Below are 21,302 nucleotides of genomic sequence, written 5' to 3' on the forward strand. Positions count from 1 at the left end.
AAAAATTTTTTTTGCAAAAAAATGCTTGTTTTTCCTCAACCATTCACGATTTATCAGTTTTAGAGGGGGGCAGGGACATTTGCCCCCCCCCCACTCATTAAATTTAACACCACTTTATCTTCGCGCCTCTTTTCTTTTTTCTTTTTCTTTTTTTTTCTTCCTTTTTTTTTTTTTTTTTGCTTTTCCAGGGGGGGGGGCAAGTGCCCCCCCTTGCCCCCCCCTCGCGACGCCCATGGCGACACGGTCGCATGGCCGGTCCTATTTAATAGATAGATGGTGCACCACTTGCAACTGGGCTATCTCGTGTGCATCCTCAGCAGTTTCTAATGCGGTCACATGGCCACAGCAAAGAGCTATTGATTGGACTGCTGACATGCGGGCCACAATTGGGCCAGTGGTAGTGCTTGGGCTTACTCAAAAGCCAGGACTTGTTGCAGTTACGTGCTGGATGTCCAATTACAATGCTGCATGCAAGCTGCATCCCCACGTGAAAAGACCAAGTCCGTTGGGCAGTAATGAGTCATGACAAAAGTTTTGGGATGTTGCTTATACGTTTCTTTGTGTGACTGTTTGGCAACGTTTGCTATGGACTGGCCAAACAAAAGTTTGAGTTAAACATACCGGTACCGGTACCAGTGCAGGTATTTTGAAGTACAGGGATATCAGGTGAGGATCCTGGGGGGGGGGATCCCCTGCTACGACATCCCCCCAAAAATATACTGGTAATAAAGTCTGCCTGTGAACAAAATTAGTCTATGTAATAGACCACGGTGAAATAAGTCTATTTAATAGACCACGGCGAATGCGTGAACAGATTCGCCGATTAATTAGGCAAGACTCCGCCTCTTGACCTCCTAGATTTTGACCAATCAGCGGCCACTCTCTATATAGTGGTGTTCCCTAACGTGGCACACTCCAACGTTTACCCCAACTTTCCACATCAGTGTCGCCAAACTTCTTTGTTGACAAACTTCAATTTCATTCAGTAAAATACTGGTACTTTTAGCCTATTAATGCTTGCTATTTATAACCTCTGTGAATAATTTCGATGTCATGAAATTTTATCCGAAGTTCAAAAACGGTGGCATCCAAAAATTGGGCACAAATCGGCTGAGTGTTCCACAACGTAGCGCGCTTGAAAAAATCTCCGAAAATCGAAATAAACATTTAAGAATTTCTGTAAATGTATTCTGATAAACCATATTTATGTCTACTTTCACACCCAACTAGAAGTTTGTCAGAAAATTATTTTCTAATTTTTTGGGAACATTTTCAAAGGGTTCACTGTGCACTTCAAAATAAAATTGGAAAATCACGCCGAAATAAATTTTTCTTCTAACTTTGTAACGGGTAGATAAACTCGTTATTTATGAACCGGAGTGTTAAGAACTTGATGAAATTTCAGTTTCTGTGAAATTTCAGTTAAAACTTTTGCTCTAGCTAGGCCCTACAGGCGAAAAATAAACATGCGCCATGTTAGGGGCCACGCCATGTTAGGGTACACCAACAATATCGGGTCTTCAGTCAGTCACCCCGTTGCGTGTCGTACATAATGGTTACAAAAAATGTCTCACGTGCTCTGTATCATTTTACGCGATATCGTGCCCAGCTGTTGTTGTATTACAAAACAGTGCATTCGAATTGACCAATCATTGACCAATTTAGGAATGAAATGACATCACAATTAAGTAAAGTCGACTCCGATTGGCTGGCGCGTGGCTTGCATTTATCTGCATGTCTAGACATATCAGACGATATACAGGAGACTTGCTCCGTGGATAGCGGGTGATACTCAGACTAGTTGGGTTAGGGGGTATTTGTACACTATTTTGTAATATAGTTTGAGTAATTGATTTGAACAGCGCCCCCATTTAAAATATGCTAAGACCCCCCCCCCCCTCGAGATAAACAGAGTTTTTAGGTATTTGGGTTTAATGTGTAACACACAAAAAATATCTAGTGATATTTTAATTACTTAAATGACACTTTAAATCATTTAAATAACCATGATGACAGATGACAGAAGTGCATTCAACATTAATGTGTACGAGGTTTCATCAAATAATTATAATATAAAGTTGTAGCCCACCTTTTGTTCCTGGTACAATGCCACTTGCTGCTGTACTTCTGTAGTTCCAAATGTTTGGGCATTAGCCAGCAGAACAGGGACATGTACATAACTTGTCTGGGTATCTGCAGCCTGTTGTTGTCCATATGTGTTACCAACTGGTTGCATCATTGAAGCAACACTGGATAATATCCTACCAGGCCTTGTATGTCCAGAGGATTGCGGGAATTCTTGCTGTTGATCTGTTGGTTGGTTTGTTGGGAAGTCTTGAACTGTGTTATGGGTAGAGGCTGGTGATAGGTATTGCTGATATGTACGGATGGGTGAAGTTTGGGATTGCAAATGGTCCGCAGCTTTTCCTGTAGGCTGCAATAGAACAGTGCAATAAGAATAGTTTACAGAAGGGATTTTAATTCCATTTGTTTTTACGGACCTGTATTTTGCTACACCACATCCAGACTTTGTTTTTTTTACCAAAAAGTAGTTAGCAACGTATGGGTGTGACTCGCGGGGCACTGTCAGTGCCACCCTGATCTCACAGCCCATTAGATGGTTCTGTGGGAGCCCAAAACATGGCAGGAAGAGGCGCGGTAGGCAAGCTATGTCCTATGTGGGGGTACTGAAGAAAGATGATGATGATGAAAGTATGGGTGGCATATGCCATAATTGCAAAAATAAAGGAACAACTCATAACAGAGATTTTATTAAACAACATACCATTTAATAATCTGACGCCTACTATGGATAATTCCACACTTGTGGTCACCCATATACAAAGAAACTGAGTAATAACAATGAAAATTTGTTTTGTTTTAGAGATGGGAAGAAAGTTCCATTGATACTAAGCATGGATTTTGGATCCAGAATTTCGTTAGATGAGGGGCATACCCAAAATGGGGTTTGCAAGCGAACTGAGCAATGTATAGACCTCGGGGAATTGTAAGGTCAGAGAATCAGTCTAGCAGGCTTGTACTCCTTCACAGGTGTGTAATCAATTGCAAACAAAATGCGGAATAAAAAAAAACAGCTTTCTCCAATGCTGGTCGGCCAACCAACGTTGGAAAAATACAATTTTTCTTGAAAATGTCAGCACACCAGCAGCTACGATTTAACAGGATGCTTTAGACTGCCATTCCCTAACAATCCAGTGAGATATTTTGTGATAATGTGATCGTTTCATTTTTTTATGTTTGTAAATGTTGTATCTTCCCTTTAAAGTGGGGGCAAAGCACTTTTGAAGCCATCTCATTTTGAGCAAACGGCAAGTGATTTAGTAAATATTTTTGCCAGGGGGTGCTGGAACCGATATTCCAACCTGGGTTAAATAATAGCAAAGATGCATTTTTCAAGGACTGACACATGCGAGCGCAGATCACAAAGCCCTTTGGCGTGGGGTCTGGGCCCATTATTAATTATGACAATTATAGTAATAACTATTGCCTATATGTCTGCCTGTCCGAAACAATCAGACACAGAGGCATAGTGAGCGTTGGGTAAGGGAGGTATTTGCACATTTGTTTTGGTCCGATAGTGTGCATTATTGTGTGATGTGAATACCCCCTCCACACACATACACGTTTGTTTAGGTGTAAATCAAGGATTTTCTTTTGTTCCTCTCCCTTCCCTTTTCCTTTGTTTATACTCTTAACTTTTTGACAACATCTCTCATTTGTTTTGTACAAGTTTCTAATCGAGGTCATCCTCGATTTGGTTCCTGTCCTCAATTCACCGATGATGTTGCACATGTATGTGTGTCCTCGAATTACACCATAAACAAACCCACACACACTTTTCATTTCTACGGAGGTCGAGTGTCCGGAGAAAAAACCTGTCCACATTTCAGCACTGATTTGCAAAAGCCCTTTTCACGAACGTTTTACAATAAAAATGAACTTAGGTCACTTGGACATAAAAAAAACTCTCAGGCCTGTACCCCCCCCCCTTGGATCTGCCCCTGATCTGCCCCTTTTATGTCCATTTTATCCGTTTTATTTCGGAAAACTGATTTGCTCATTTTGTAGGACATAATTTGTAAATTGTTGTAAGGCTGCTTTCTGTTGGTTACTATGCATACCTCAATGTTTCAGCAACATTAAAAGTTTAGTTTATCAATGATTACTATATGAGCAGAAGAAAATGCTTGAACATTTCATTTAATTACCCACTGAATTCAATTTGAAATCAGTGTTATTGAATCAAAGTAAAAACTAAAACAGAAGAGCAACATTGCAACTGTCCTTAGCCTAGTTTTTAGCCTTGTCAGCACTATGAAAATCTAAGTTTCTCCCTCCCCCATTTTTGGGGGCATGTAATTTGCAGTTTGCCCTTCATTTTTGATTTATCCTGATTTTTTTTCATGGTTTTGAGTCTTAAATGTTTGATGTCAGCTTAAGGTCAACTTTACTAATTCAATACTGCTGAATCTGAATCTGTTTGTTCACATTGGCCCAAACTGCACATTAACGTTATGAGGACATTATTTTCTTCTTATTATTTTGCCCATTTTTGGTCAAAAATAGTATTGTTGCCATAACTTCTATGTTTTAAGTTCAAATGTTTTCAAATTTGACACAACAGATAAAAAGGAAGTCAGCAGGAACAATATAAGTCATTATTTAACGCACAACACGGTGCTTGAAGTTTATTTTTGTAGAATCGATCCTTTTATATTAAAACATGAGCATGATGAGATTTTGACGTGGCGTTACTTATAAGGATTTTATGTACGCACCTCTGCCGTCCCTGTACAATACAAATCAATCACAAGTAGATAACAAGTCATTCAGTTTCAAGTAAATAACTTGAAGTGACACATTTTTTCCTCATTTCTTTACCAAGAATACATGTTTTTTGGGCGGTAAAACTGGGCTTCCAGAATCCAAATCGAAAAGGCATCGCGCAGTCTTGAAAAAAAAATGTTTTACTTGATGTGTAGAAGATATGAGGCGCGCAGTTTCCTCTGAATAGCCAGGGTTCAAAATTAGTGGTAGCCCGCTAGCCAAATGCTAGTCAAAACAGAGGCGGGCTAGTCAAACTATTCTTTAAGTAGCCCAGCTGGCGAGTCAAAAAATTATTGGGATATGTATTTGTACAAAACTGTTTTAAAGGGTTAAAGTATTAAACCTGTTTATCAAAAACACTGAAAAATTGCCTCGGAATAGATGAGAAATCAGTCGGTAATAGGTAAACAACGAATGTTACTTACGACCTTTTATCATTCCTAGGTTGCCTTGTTGGATCACGTTTGTTTCACATCACATACTTGCGTGAGAACGAAAATGATAACGATTATTTCATAAATGTTCATGCTTGAACGAGTGATGGAGTTCCATGAGTCCTCACGGAAGTTTTCGGAAGAGAGAGGTCAATTTTTTGCACGATATTTCTCTTTTGAGTCATGCGATTTTTCAGCTTCACTAAATTCCGAGGGGGATTTTCTTAAGAAATCAATGTACCAAAACTAATTTCAAAAATTCCCATAGCTACACCGCTGTAGGGGGGGGGGCCTACAATTCATTCATATTAAATTTTCTCGGGGTATGTTCCACTCTCCCTGGTGCTGCAGCTTATGCCATGGCAACTGCAGTGTACAGTAGAACGCCGTTATAACGAACACCATTGGGCCATAAAAAATGTTCCTTATAGTGGTCATTCGTTATGGGGATTGTGCGTAATAATATAATTAACCTTTTTGGGAGCCAAAGGGGATGTTTGTTATAGCCAAATGTTCGTTAAAGCGATGTTCGTTATAGTGGCCTTCCAGATAATTGAGATTGATAATTAAACTCTGTTATTTCCAGTAACAGTAGACTAGAGAATTAAATTTTTTAAATTTTTTAAGTTTGCCCAGTTCAAACACTCGGGGGGCCGCAGAACTGGAGGGGATACTTGCCCCCCCCCCCCCTCGATCCCCCGATTTACCCAAGTGCCCCTCTTAAATGGGCCCCCCTCTAGCATAAATGTGCCCCTTGGAGATGAAATCAAATCTGGCCGTATAATTTCTGATAGTTTGTTTTTCAGTAACCACTTCCCAAAATGGTACAGAGAGTTCTGATTAGGCTTGAGCTGTTCCAATCTTCCTGGAGCCGTTCCCAAAAAAGAACCGGTTCTGAGTCGGAACTGGCTCTCAGAAAATTCAATGAAAAACATAAGCTCTGGAAATCACATGTAAACAATAACTGTGTCACCTTGTGAGGCTGTGCTCCGTGGATTTCGATGTGCAATACACTGTACATTCTACTATGTATTTGTTTTCAAACAGTGTCTTTTTCCTGTGAAACTGCAAGATTTATTACTTTATATGCTCTGTTCTTTCCCATGATTAATATTTACCGCGACGACACTGTCATGCAGCCGAGAATAACGATTCACTGCACAGCACAAGCACACGCTACATATACACTGGTACCTTGCTTTCAATGAACACGTGGAACCGGTCGAGTGCTGGAATCGGCTCCGACGGAGCCGGCCGGCCCCGTGTACAAATTTACCCCGGCTGATTCGAACGAGTCATGGGCGGTCCGCTTATATATCTAGCAGGTATGGCAGGCTATTTTTCACCATGTGCGCCGATATCAAAAAGAAGTTTTAGAAATGAAGCATAGGAATAATTCATTTTCATGCAACTGTACATTCGAGACTCATATGGAGCTGGGGATTTTTTTACATGTACCCCGGCCACGGCTCGCAAAATCCGAATCGCAAACAGCGCTGAACCCAGTGGTGCGCACTACGGGTACGGGTCCGTGCGTAGAGCCGATTCCTGCGGCACGCATCGGAGCCGGGGCCATCAGAGCCGATTCCAGCACTCAGAGCCGGTTTTCAAAAAAATTGGACTCGCGGTTCCAGTTCTCGTATTGGAACTGGGTAGAACCAAGGGAACCTCGCAATACTAGTTCTGATATGAACGACGAATATGAAAACCAACCAAGCCCCTCTAAACCCTTACAATGCGCCCTGAAAATGGGCACACAATGCGTACTTTGCATAATGGCCGGTTTTGAAGAGCACCCCCGCCCCCATTTGATTTTACGGAGGCCAAGTGTCCAGTGACAAAAAAACGTGTCGACATTTCTGCATGAATGTGGCCCCCCCCCCCCAAATGCTGGATACACTACTGCACCGATGGAAGATGCCTTTTACTGAGCAAGTGCCCCTTTTCAGTGATGCGCCCCCCCCCCCCCCCCGCCCCTCCCTCCCCCCCCCCCCCCCCCCCAGGTTGAAAACCATTCCGCCACCATTGCAAACACTAATTTGGGACCTGCTAAGAGTGGGGGGGGGGGCGCAAGTAATGGCCCCCTCCCCCCCCCCCCCCCCTTCTGCCGCAAGCACCATACTATACATTACGTATTTTAAAGGTGTTACCCTACCCCTCCCTCTCTTTCTCTCTCTATCATCTCTCTATTTTTAAAAATATTTACTGGGCGAAGGTGCCCCTGTGGTCCCCTCACCCCGCCCTGCCCCCATTGGCCCCCTCCCCTGGATCCCAGATTTGTGTGAGCACTGAAAGCAAATGATATCACAAGTCTTGATGGATTCAAACCCAAATTATCAATGTGGAAGGTGTGGTCAATTTTTTTTTACCTGCTCAGGTGAAGTGTATGTATACGGAATAGGATGCAACCCTGCTTGCAGGTCACCAACAAAGGTGGGTCTAAGGTTATTTATAGGTTGATCCCCAAACTGTAGGAGCCCCTGGGTTGACATGTGCTTCTCCTGCTGCTGTAGTGCATAGTTCAGTCTTTCAATCTCTCGGAGCAAATGTTCAATATCATAATCACGTACAGAAGGTTGAGCAGCTGTAATAGAATAAGTCATTATTGAGTATATCAATTGCAAAAACAATCCAAATTTATGGCAAATATCTGTAACTGAAAACTGAAAAAATTCACAAATATATTTTTTGTTAATGCCATTTAACAATGCCTCAATAACTTACAGTTGTCTAACTGGTGGGTCACTGATCATGTGTCACTAATTATTCCTCTCAATGCACAGCCCAAGTTCATTGTAAAAATAGAAGTCCCGTTCTACGGAACTTCCATTAGACGGTCACATGATTGTTGCCTCAGATCAGATGAAGAGAACTTTATTCAGGTGTTGTTTAAAACCAATAATGAATGTTTAAAATTACTGCAATAGAAAGAATAATTTTATGCGGTGACAGATAGCATTGTTCCATTCCACTTGGCTTTGCCTCCTGGCACATTCCATGTATGACCTCATGAAATTATTCTTACTATTGCACTTGTAAACATTCATTGCTTGTATAATATCAAGTGGTAAAGAAGTAGAGAGCTCCATTCAGTGCTATGGAAAGAAAGGACTCAAAAATTGTTTCTGAAATATTTTACTTTCAGATATCAAATTGTACAGGTCACTTCAAAGAATACGAAAGATGAGGCAAATGTACACCATTATTTGTCACATATGGCACTGTCACATAAATCCCTTTAGAGGTAATGTGTTGAGTAATAATGGCTGTGACTCAATAAAAGCATGGCTTGGTCTTACAATCAATACAAGCGAACACCAACTGAAAAGTATCCCCGTTTGTGTTTCTTTATTACCATTTTATTGACCAACAAACACAACAGTGACAATGAGGATTAACCTAGAATACATGGCCTACATACAGGGATAACCCCTGACAACTCTTGAGTGAAACAACAGTGATGGGTTTTAATAGGGAAATTATGGAAATGTGCTCATACACACAAATTCTGCATAAACATGGATTGTTGCATTTAATCTGTTACATGAATACCACCATTGTTTGCCCATACACATCCACGTCAGTATAGAATGACTTTAATAGTATTTTACTGCAGTGGACATTGCCGAATCGGAAGCTAATGCTGTAAATGTAAAGCTAAACTTTTCAGTAGCATTGGGAGTGTAGTGAAGACAATTAATGACCTCTCTTTCCAAATACAACCCAGGAAAAAAAAATTAACTGTTAAATTTACCAAGAAATTTGCAGTCATACATTTATTTCCCCTTCATAATGCTAGACAATTGCCAGGACAATGCCATCACTGCATATGGGGAAGATTTTTATTGTTAGGGAAATAAGGACTGAGTTATGGGGACTTTCTGCCATCCCCATACCGTCTTTGGTCCCCATAGTACCATGGGACAACATGTGTGTAGTCCCCACAGTTATTTGTGCATGTTTATTGTGTAAATTGAGGAGACACATGCAAAGCATCTTCGATTACTCGAGGGCTGGAGGAAAATCAAGGAAAACCAACGGCAGCTGTGGCAAAAACAGAAGATCGATGATGAGGAACAATAGAAATCCCCCCCCCCCTCCACAAAGGTGTGGGCCGATTCTACTAGCGAATACTTTCCTTTAGAGTATTACTACATATGCGTTATTCCCTAGAGGGTGCTAGCGATTCGCTAAGATTAATTACTCACAGTACATTGTGGCCCGCCCGCCAAACTTCCTCTTATCTCGAGTGTAAGGTGCGTAAGTGAATGCGTACGTGAGAGTGGGGAGGTGGGTGGGCACTCTGCAGGTAAGTATTCTCAAGTAAAAACACCTGCGTGGGGGGTGGAGATTCTTCTGCCCTCTACTAACCCGTAGATTATTACTACATATGCAGAATAGCACTGTTTTAGGTAGGTGGGTGTGCATACGACATATGACTGTACTATGTGTAAGGCAGGCCACAACGAAGCGTGAGCCCAAAGCCAACAGAAAAACCCACTAAAGTAAACCAGAGGAATTGGCTGTTAATATAATCGGGTAAGCCGTCACTGGTCGGTACTGCAGGGCACCAGCGGAGGAACAACTGGATCCGGTTGCGCCACTGATGAGGCAGTAGAGAGGGCTGCACGACAGTTCTGCTGTCAGCTTGCAGCACATCCCTGAAGTAACAGGAGGTGCAAGGGCCACTCCTTTCAAAAAGAGGCCAAAGAGGTCGTCAAGTTGCAAACTTCTTGGGCCTGTACTCTGTTCGGGATAAGCCAGTCAGATGATACGAGTCATGTGACAGTCATGACCCAGCGAGTGATTGTATTGCTGGAGGATGTGGTGAAACCGTAGTTATGAACAGAGTCGTGGTCACAGCAGAGCGGTGCAGTCTGATGGAGGCACCACTCGCGGGTCCGGATAGGACACCAGAGCTTGTCCTCTGGGACAGAGCAGAAAGACTTTAAGTCAGGAACGAAGATGTCAGGTGGGGAGAATATCCCGACTGGTTCTTCGAGAGGAAATATCGATGGGGAATCAGTTGGACCCCGCCAGGCTCCCAACACAATTGTCCTTGACCTATGGCCAGGGTGTGGAGTTCACTCATGCGGTGCACTGTAGCTGCCGTCAGGAGGAAAACTGTTCTCAAGGAAGCATTAAGAACAGTAGCCTGGTCTAGAGGTTCAAACAGGGACCAAAGTGAGCTTGCAGACCCACCCAAGATCTCACGACGGAGGAGAATGTCCGTTGCGAGGTTTGAGAAACATACATGCCTCAGAGGTGGTGTGTGAGGACGGTCCAATCAGTTTGTGAAACATACATGCCTCAGAGGTGGTGTGTGAGGCCGGTCTAATCGGTTTGTGAAACACACATGCCTCGGAGGTGGTGTGTGAAGACGGTCCAATCGGTTTGTGAAACATACATGTCTCGGAGGTGGTGTGTGAGGACGGTCCAATCGGTTTGTGAAACATACATGCCTCGGAGGTGGTGTTTGAGGATGGTCCAATCGGTTTGTGAAACATACATGCCTCGGAGGTGGTGTGTGAGGACGGTCCAATCGGTTTGTGAAACATACATGCCTCGGAGGTGGTGTGTGAGGACGGTCCAATGGGTTTGTGAAACATACATGCCTCGGAGGTGGTGTTTGAGGACGGTCCAATCGGTTTGTGAAACATACATGCTTCGGAGGTGGTGTGTGAGGACGGTCCAATCGGTTTGTGAAACATACATGCCTTGGAGGTGGTGTGTGAGGACGGTCCAATCGGTTTGTGAAACATACATGCCTTGGAGGTGGTGTGTGAGGACGGTCCAACTGGAAATTGAAGAACCATCCCGAAACCTGGGCAAACAGTCACAATTGCAGAGCAATAGTTCCCAATAGGTTTGGGGGCAATAGTGCGGTATCGCATGCACTCCCGTAGGATTTTTATGCTAAAATTGATTATTTTTGCTGTTTTGGCTTCAATAGGGACCAGACTGTGAGAAAATGATGGGGTTCAAATTTTCTGACCCCTCCCTCACTTCCCTGGGAAGGGGGGGGGTCACTTCAGTTTTGACCCCCTAAAAACTTGGTATGGCATGTACTCCCGTAGGATGTTTTGCTAAAATTGATTTTGTTTGCTGTTTTGGCTTCAATAGGGACCAGACTGTGAGAAAATGATGGGGTTCACATTTTCTGACCCCTCCCGGTCGCAGTGGAGTCGTTCTGGGATTCCATAGTTGGAGATGAATTTCTCCCATAGAACTCGTGCCACAGTCCTTGCCTTTCTAGTAGGATAGGCTTGAGAATATCGGGTGTAGTGGTCTGTGATGACCAGTATGTGTTCGTACTCTCCCTTGGAAGTCTCCAAACCTAAAAAATTGATGCTCTGCAGACCTGCTCGTCTTCTTGTCTGGTGTCTTGCGGAGTGCGCATCGTCTGCATTTTGTGATGTACCTCTTCACTTCAGAATACATTTCTGGCCAGAAGTATCTGTCTTTGGCGTGGCCCATGGAATCATGTACCGGTAGGTCAAGGGATTATTGTCAGTCACTGCTGTCACCTGGTTGCCATACAGGTAATCTCTAAATTTGTTGGTAACAGCCCAATGAAGCGCTTTAAATTTCAACTTGTAGGCAGGATTTCTTGCTTCAGATGGAGTTAGGGTCCGGCTCGTGCAGGCAGTTACCCTTTCTTTCCCACCTTGCTCCTGAGTTAGCACTGCACCAAAACCGTCAAGGGAGTCATCAGTCTGAACCGAGAATGGAAGAGTGTAGTCGGCATATGCCAGTATTGGTGCAGAGGTTAATCCGGTGATCGGGTTGGTGAATGCTTCTTGACATCCTTCTGTCCATGCAAAGGGTGGATCTCTGGTGTTCAGCTTGCCTCCGATCAGTGCAAAAGGGGAGCTGCAATCTTTGCATACTGGTGAACAAACCTTCGGTAATAAGCGGTGATCCCCAGAAAACTCCTGACATCCTTCTTGCATTTCGGGATATGCCAATTCTTCACTGCCGAAACCTTCCCAGGATCTTTGGTGATTCCCTCCGCTGACACTTCGTGACCCAGATAGTGCACACTGGTTCTGAAGAGTTGACATTTTGACGCTTTCAACTTTAGCCCGTGCTCTCATAACCTAGCAAACACTTTGCTGAGACGCTCCACGTGCTCCTCCATCATGGTGCTGAAGGCAATGATGTCAATCAGGTAGATGAGCAGACTCTCAAACGCCATGTCACCAAAAACAGTTGACATCAACCTCTGAAATGTAGCTGGCGCGTTCACGAGTCCGAAGGGCTTCAGCTAAACTCAAATAGCCCCATCGGTGAGGTGAAAGCTGTCTTCTGCTGGTCTTTTGTAGCCATCTTGACCTGGTGGTAGCTGGACGTTAGATCAAGGCAAGATAAATATGTTGCCTTTCCCAGGGCATCGAGTGCTTTGACTATACGTGGTGGGGGTAGGCGTCCCGTATGGTCTTCGAGTTCAGCCGGAGGTAGTCAATGCACAAACGAATCTTTCCATCCTTCTTCTGCACAACTACAATTTGGGGATGTATATTAGGACTCTGGCTGGGATGTATCACACCTGCCTGTCTCAGCTCTTATATATATGGCTTCTAACTTCTTGGAACTGCGAGGGGGGGGGATTAGCTAGATATGGGTAGTCTGAAGGGGGTTGGATCACTCAGTGGGATTTCATGCTCTGCGGTGCTGGTGGAACCGACGTTCAAGGAGCTTGTTGAGAACACATCCCTGTTTTGGGTAAGGAGTATCTCCATGGCTGCCTTCTTGGTTGGGGATAAAGCTGCACAACTGAGGTCAACATCTGGGAAGGTACTGGGACCCTTGACAGCTTGTTCCATCATTACAACATCACCCTGGTTAAACACATCTGCAGCTGAGGGACCAACTTTGTGACACACGACAGGGTCGCTACCGGCGATTTCGTCTGAGTTTTACAATGTGACCAGACATATTACGCAACTGAACTGGCACTCTGGAACCTCGTACATCTACCAACACCCGCCCTACTGCTAAACCATTGCTTCCAGGACTCTCTTCGAGGGCAGTTACGGTTCTTCTTTGAGTAGATCTTGGACTTTTTGCCGAAATGGCAGCTTTTTCACCAGCAGGTTGTATGGCTAACGGATGCCTCCCTGTGTACCTCAAGAACCCAATGTCTCCTGTCTCCCTTGCGAGATCTGCTCCGTCTTCATTGACGAACTGAAAGGGCTGGAACCAAGGCTAGTAGAGCAGTTGACTCTCCATCATAAAGCGTTTTCCACATTTACATTTAACTCACCACGGTGACCTTGACCTTTGACCTTTTGACCCCAAAACCAATCCCAACATGCCTACTCCCAAGGGCAACCCCCTACCAAGGTTAGATATCAAAATCTCATTTCTAACTGAAATTATCATCCTGAAACCATTTACCTTTAACTCACCATGGTGACCTTGGCCTTTGACCTTTTGACCCCAAACCAATCCCAACATGCCTACTCCCAAGGGCAACCCTCTACCAAAGTTAGACACCAAAATCTCATTTCTAACTCAAGTTATCATCCGGAAACCATTTACATTTAACTCACCACGGTGACCTTGACCTTTGACCTTTTGACCCCAAAACCAATCCCAACTTGCCTACTCCCAAGGGCAACCCTCTACCAAAGTTAGACACCAAAATCTCATTTCTAACTCAAGTTATCATCCGGAAACCATTTACCTTTAACTCACCATGGTGACCTTGACCTTTGACCTTTTGACCTCAAAACCAATCCCAACTTGCCTACTCCTAAGGGCAACCCCCTACCGAAGTTACAACCCCAAACAACATTTCTAACTCAAGTTATCATCCGGAAACTAAGCTACCCGGCCGGACGGACGGACGCCCGTTCTAGCCAGACGGACTTGTGGGGTGATAGCATTGTGTTCCCATTATCCCTTTTTCTAAAGATTCCCTTCTGGGGTGATGTTTTTCCATTGTGTAAAAAGTGGGGTGATGTGTTCTGAAAGGAACATCACCCCACAAGGGTGGTCTGGTCAGAACGGACACACACACACACAGACACACGGATGGACGGACGCCCTAGGCGATGACAATACCCCTCGAGCCTCTCGGCTGAGGGGTAAAAACTGACTGACATATTGTCCTGGGGGGGGGGGGGGTTCCAAAACGGGTGACCCCCAGAAAGTGGGTGGGGGTCCGAAAAATTTGAACCCCATCAATTTCTGATAGATTGGACCCAACAGAACCCAGAAATGCAAATAAACCAATTTTAGCACAAAAATCCTACGGGAGCTGTTTTCTTGACATACCATACCACACTACAAGCCAGCACTCAGACCATGCTCTGACCACATGATCAGCCCAGGATCTCATTCAGTGGCAGTGCTATGGGGGGGGGGGGCATGGGAGGGGGAAGTCATTTGCCCCCCATAAAAAAAAAACTTGTTTCCTTGCACCCCAGTTTTGCCTCCCCCGCAATTTTCTCTCAACACATTATCTACAAACAGATTTATGATGTTTATTTTTTCCCTTTATTTTCTTCATAACAAGTTGAAGACAGAGAGTAAATCATCGGTTCTGTGGACAAATTTTGGGCCAATGAAAGCATACTGTGACGTAACGGCCCTGAAGTGAAAGTCACTAAGGGTTGCCAAGCGGAAGACACAACCAGAAGATTTCTGAGCGGTTAGGCGTATCTGTTGGGAAGGAAATATACCGTCCCAGTACTGGTTGAATGTACATTCCAAATTGATTTGGACAAATATGAATAAGGGAACCAAGAAAACCCAAGTCATGTACAAACAAATAATGTAAAAGAGCCTATATATTATGTTTATGGAACAGACATAGATCTATTTTTTCCCAGACTTTTCCCATAGCATTTTTACATGTTTTCATCGTGCATCCGATTGCTTTTCTATTTGGCACACACATAGACCAGCACCTGCAGATGTTTGCTGAACATTGACATCTTCATGACATCAGCACAAGTAACATTACATTCAAGGTGCACATGTTGAAGGCTTATATCTACTGAACTACAAGTTTGATTGGGTTGAAAGTTGGTATGTACATATACCTAGACAGGGTGTGTTATAGATGAAAATTGAAGTGATGTCATGATGACGTCCTCATATGACATATGACATCACCATAAAGGTGCATTTAAGGCCTATATCTACAGAACTACAGGTCTGAATGTTTTGACAGTTAATATGTACCTTGACCAAAACAGCTAACAAGTAGCATCTTGGCTGACTTGGTGTTCATCCCCTTGTATTCCAACTGGGCCATCTTACTTCACTCACAAACCAAATTAAATACTGTCTCCTCTTTCCCACACACATCCTACACATCCAAGTTAATACTTTCACTCTCTCCATCCTTCCCGTCATTACATGCGTAGGGGGTCCTTGCAGCGACTTTTCTTCCCAATCCCTGAGCCTTTCCTCCTTCCTTTAGCTCTTGTACCCAACAGGATCACTTTCAATTCCCATGACACATTTGACAACTTCAACAGTCCTTCAGAGCCCAACTGACGTAACTCTGAAAAGTTCTAGTCTTGATGTTAACACTATCAATAACTCTTATCAACCCCCGCCCGCCTTCTGTAAAGTCTGCTTTACTAAACATATATTTTTCAGGGTCAAGGAACGCAACTGAACCATTTTGGTTAGTGCCAAATGGTTTATTTGTCCGGATACCTTGCGGTGGCCATCTTGGATTTTAAAGAGGGCCGCCATTGAAAACCTATATCTTCCAATATATCATCTTCTAAACCACTAGGAATACAATTTTGGTGTCTAACGACACATTTTCAGGGTCAAGGAATTCAACTGTACTATTTGGGATTGTGTCATATGGTAAGTTTGTCCAGATACTTTACGGCGGCCATTTGGTTTGCCGTAAAAGACCAGCACTGGCCCATTTAAGGCTGACCATTTTGGTTTGCCGTAAAAGGACCAGCACTGGCCCGATTCAGGCAATGTGCCGTCCATGGGCGTCGCGAGGGGGGGGGGCAAGGGGGGGCGCTGGGCGCCCCCCCCCCCTGGAAAAGCCACCAAAAAAAAAAAAAAAAAAAAAAAAGGAAGAAAAAGAATTTTAAAAAAAAAAAAGAAAAAGAGACGCGAAGTCATAGTGGTGTAAATTTAATGATTTTTTTGGGGGGCAAAATGTCCCTGCCCCCCTCTAAAACTGAGAAATTCGGAATATGTTGCGAAATACAGGAATTGTTTGGGAAAAGTATGTTTTGCCCCCCCCCCCCTCTAGAAAAAATCCTAGCGACGCCCATGGTGCCGTCTTGCCGTTGTGGTTTGACTTAATAGGGCTGGTACTGGCCCGATTCAGACTATGTACCTCCTTGCCATTATGGTTTTCCGTAAAAGGGCTGGCACGGCCCAATTCAGGTGGTGTACCGTCTTGCCGTTATGATTTCCCGTAAAGGGACCAACACTGGCCCGATTCAGGTCATAATACCGTCTTTTTGTCATGGTTTGTCGTAAGAGGACTTGCAATGGCCCGCTTCAGGCTGTGCGCCGTCTTGCTGAACATGGTTTGCCTTAAAAAGACTATAACTTGCCCGATGCAGGCTCTGAATTGTTACCGTTTGCCATAATAGGGCCAGCACTGGACCAATTCTGACTCTGTACCGTCAACACCTAACCGTTTTGCCGCAATCAAGCCAACATTAGCCTACTTCTGGTATTGCACCGTTTAAACTGTATGGGTACTGCCAGAACAAACCCATAATAAGCCGGTATTGGCCCAATACCGTCCTGTTTACTGGGTCAATGCCATCTTTGAACCTTGGCGGGTAGAAATCTCTGGCCCTCACTGTCTCTGGCTTCCTCCAACCCAGGATTCAGTAAGGTAAGGATCATTTTATTAGCAACCATAAACGGGTTGGATTCGTTATTTAAACTACATAAAAAATGACAAAATACATCACATAAACTATAAAACCAATAATTAACTTATTCGAATAAATATGTAACTGAGGTTAGAAAAAGTAAACGTTAATATTCAAATATGGCCAGTTATATTACAAGATAAAATGGATTCTTGACAGTTAAAATTTTAAAAATGTTATTATAGCCTACAGTCAAAAACACTTTAAAACATGTACTTAATTTACGCCGGGTAGAAAAACAACATGACAAACACCAACCGTACAAAGTTCAACTATAGGACGCACAAATAAACAAAAGCAAGCAAACAAACAAACAAACAAACACCCCCACAACCCCCATCAAACAAACAAACAACCAGCAAATGACAAACGACCAAAACAGGAAAGACAATCAAACAAACAGACCAAAACAAACAGACAGACACCCCAACAAGGAAACGACAGACTATAACAGGAAGCCGACAAAGAAACACACCTTCATAAACAGACAGGAAATCAGTCATACACTAAGCAATCAGAAACTAAGCGAGTGTATGATTACCAACATGAAAACATATTACTAGAAATAAGTACAAGAACATTATTTTACCATTTAAAATGTGGAGGGAAACCAGAAATCATGTATTAAAAAGCCATTAAAACCCAACAATGCAGCACACAAAGCGAGTAGTGTATCAGGCTGGAATAAGGTGCACCAGTGATTGTGAGCAGAGAACAACACACAACCACTCCAGAAGGTTGGGGCTGAACTCTCGATTGTTCTTTGCATTTCTTCAAAGTAATCAATATGTTTCCCACCGGCTGACACAGTTTTTCGCATTTTCATTGAGCCCCAAACAGACGAGGGCATGGTATATGGTATGCTCTGCCTCTCCACAACCACATGCAACTGATCCACTTTTGTAGCTCCACTTGATTAAGGCGGTCTGTGATCTGCCAGTCCTAGTTCTCAAGCGGTTGATAGTTTTCCATTGAACCCATGTCGATGTAGCACCTGTTGAAAGGTTTCCCGCCGGTGTTATTGCCATGAAAATCGGTGGGGCGGTTGCTTCCCAGTCTTTGCTTCCAGAGTTGGAGTCTGGCCTCTCCCCTGGATGTTAAGAGGGAGTGGACATGGCTGAGGAAGCTTTTCTTGACTTCAACCTTTGTGCCAAAGCTTGCCGCCCTTGGAGGAGGTGACGCTCATTATTTATCACTTTGGAAATATCTTAGCTCGGCTGGCAACTTCCCTTCGGTTATCCGGAGGGGGAATGCCAGCAAGAAGGTGCAAATTACTTGTGTTGGTGGGTTTCAAGCATCCAGTGATCAAACTGCATGTTGTTTAAGGCTGGGTCAGGTTTTATGGTATGGGTTGATCTCTCAGCTCCCAGACGGGGCACGCATACTGTGCTCAAGAATAGCACAGAGCCAAAGTGGTTGATCTTAGGGTATATGGTTTGACTCCCCATTTGGAGTTTGTTCAATGTCCGTTTGATGTTGTTAAGGGGAACTAAATCTGGATTTGTGTTATTTTTTTGAGGGGCTCCTTGAATGACAGGATACAATAGAGGGTCACTCCAAGGTAGACAGGATGCCTACAATGGGCCAATGGTGTTCCGGACCGTTCGATGTTAAGTGGTCGGTTGGCTTCGTGGTTATTACGTTCCTGAGATGGAACGAGCAGACTTGGGTCTTAGCGAGATTGGCACGGAGGTGATTGCGCTCAATAGTATAGAGACGGCCAAGTGCTGAGGTAAGTTTTGCTTCTATGGCTTCAAACGGAATCTCTTGAGATGTAACACAAACATTGTCCGCGTAGATGAAATGCTCAGTGTCCTGGCTTATCGGTTGGTGATTTGTATAGACGTTATACAGCAACGGAGCTAGCACACTGCCTTGAGGTAGGCCGTTTTGTTGCCGTCGCCAGGAATTTGTTTGTTTGGTTTTTTTTTTCAGAACAACAAGGAAGCATCTGTCTTTGAGAAGGGGACCGATAAGATCTGTAAATGCCAGGTATTTCGGTCAACTCCTTGATCTTTTTCAGGAGGCGGTGTTGGTTTACAGTATCATTATGCGGCCGAAAAATCGAAAAAAATACTCTACTTATTTGTCCTTTTGGAGCCCATCCTCGACATGCTGTGTCAGATTAATCGTTGGCTTGTTGTTGACTTGCAATGTTGCAAACTGGGTTGCTAAGGGATAAGGGATGTTTCAGCAACAGGGGCAAGCCCGTTTAGAATCAGGCGCTCGAACATGAACAAAAACAGTAATGGGTTTCTGTCTGGGCGATGTTACCTGTGGCCTCCAAAGCCTACAGTGAACTAGTTCAATGTGGATGCAAGAGTCAAAGCAAATGCGATGCAAGACGTGCATGCAGCTGGAAGGTATACTGCAAGTGCACTAACCTCTACGGTTGCAACTGTGAGAAATAAGGCGAGCACTTTTAAACTGTAAACTGTGGTGAGTGATGACAGTTATTCTCACATAATTTTGTTTTATATATACTTCACGCAGTATGTTCAGTGACTGCAGTGTATCAACGGTATTCTTTTAGAGATTTCATGTTCAGTTTGTCTCTTCTGTGTGTAAATGAAACTGAACTATCTGAGGCTCTTCTTAATAAAAGAGTAGTATTTCCTGACCCTCAAAATGTATGTTTTGACACCTAGACTGTGTTTCAATGTGGCGTAGTAGCTGAGATATCAGTAAATGCAATTCTTATCTGGCGGCCATCTTTAAAATCGAAGATGGCCACAATAGTGAATGTGTACAAACTAGCCATTTGACACTATCCTAAATGGTGTAGTTGTATTCCTTGACCCTGAAAATGTATGTTTACATGGCAAAATGTTAATCCTCAGTGGCTTAGAAGAACAGGTATTGGTAGATCTAGGGTTTTAGTGACGGCCATCTTTAAATCCAAGATGGCCACATACCTGCCATACCTGGTTTTGGCCACCCAAGATGGTCTATCTGGAAAAATTAACCATTTTGCACTAATCCAAAGGGTTCAGTTGCGTTCCTTGACCCTGAAAATATATGTTTAGACACCAAGATTTAAATCCAGAGTGGCTTAAAGATGCAATACATGTATTCGTAGATATGTTTTAAATGGTGGCCATCTTTCAAACATAAGATGGCCACAATAGTGTACTTGGACAAACCAACTATTTGACACTATCCCAAATGGTACACTTGCGTTCCTTGACCCTGAAAATGTATATTAAGACACCAAGATTTGAATCCTAAGTGGCTTAGAAGATGAGATATAGGTAGATATAGTTTTTTCAATGGCCTCCATCTTTAAAAATCCAAGATGGCCACCATAATGTAATTGGATAAGGCGGTTCCTATCAAAAATTCAAAGCTAAGGCTATGAGGAGCATGTTATGGACAATTTGGCGCTTTTGTCCGGAATGTCCATATCCATTCCAAAACCTGGCCTAAGCTGCCTGACTATTAAGATTGTTTACACATTTGTGGTATATTTAAAAAAAAAAATCCATTTAAAAATTAAAAAGCCTTTTTCATTGTACCATGGATATGCTCTTTATTATCTCTGCTCTGTATTACAGGAACACAACCACAACCCAATTTCACACATATAAAATCCTTAGCCACATACCTGCCATACCTGGTTTTGGTATCACAAGCCTGTTCAGTGCATCATGTAGTTTCAGTATCTCAGCTTTCTGCTCTTCCAGTGTGTCATATAAAGCATCCATCTGTATCTGCTGAGTAGCTAAATTAGAAACACAGAACAGCAACAATATTTACAGCCAGGGGGATAAAAAGGAACGCCCTCATGAAGGCAACTTGCAGAACTGTCACGCCTTTATTAATGAACCACTTAGTACATGTAACTGTTAATCTGGGTTTACCTTTTACTATGTAATTCTAAAGCACTAAATGTGTGTGTGTTTTCTCTTCATTTTTGTTGTTGTAAGATATAAATCCTGAGCTTGCTTGGGGGAACTGAAACCTATCACTATGACCTCCTGCTTACGAGTGCAGACATCTTAACCACACAATCACAGAGCTAATTCGGGTTAAATGAGTAGTTAGAATGCGATATAGCAATGGATTAAAACAAAGTTTTGTGTGTTGAAATTTTGCATTAGGATTGAATGCTTAAATAGTTCACAGTGGTGTTAGCCAA

The 21,302-nt window shown here is 43.2% G+C and overlaps 1 protein-coding gene across 1 annotated transcript in view; it reads right to left on the reverse strand.

The window, feature by feature from the left end:
• Nucleotides 1–2,065: 2,065 nt before the first annotated feature.
• The window catches only part of LOC119739050 (centriolin-like), a gene marked incomplete at its 5' end in the record, with an annotated part of 101,267 nt that continues 82,030 nt past the window's right edge, over nt 2,066–21,302 (reverse strand). The window contains 3 exon segments of the mRNA XM_038213884.1: nt 2,066–2,434; nt 7,652–7,866; nt 20,769–20,885. Of these exon segments, the coding sequence (XP_038069812.1) occupies nt 2,066–2,434; nt 7,652–7,866; nt 20,769–20,885 (701 nt within the window).

The sequence above is a fragment of the Patiria miniata genome, unplaced genomic scaffold, assembly GCF_015706575.1.
Source record: "Patiria miniata isolate m_02_andy unplaced genomic scaffold, ASM1570657v1 HiC_scaffold_30, whole genome shotgun sequence".
Taxonomy (NCBI): domain Eukaryota; kingdom Metazoa; phylum Echinodermata; class Asteroidea; order Valvatida; family Asterinidae; genus Patiria; species Patiria miniata.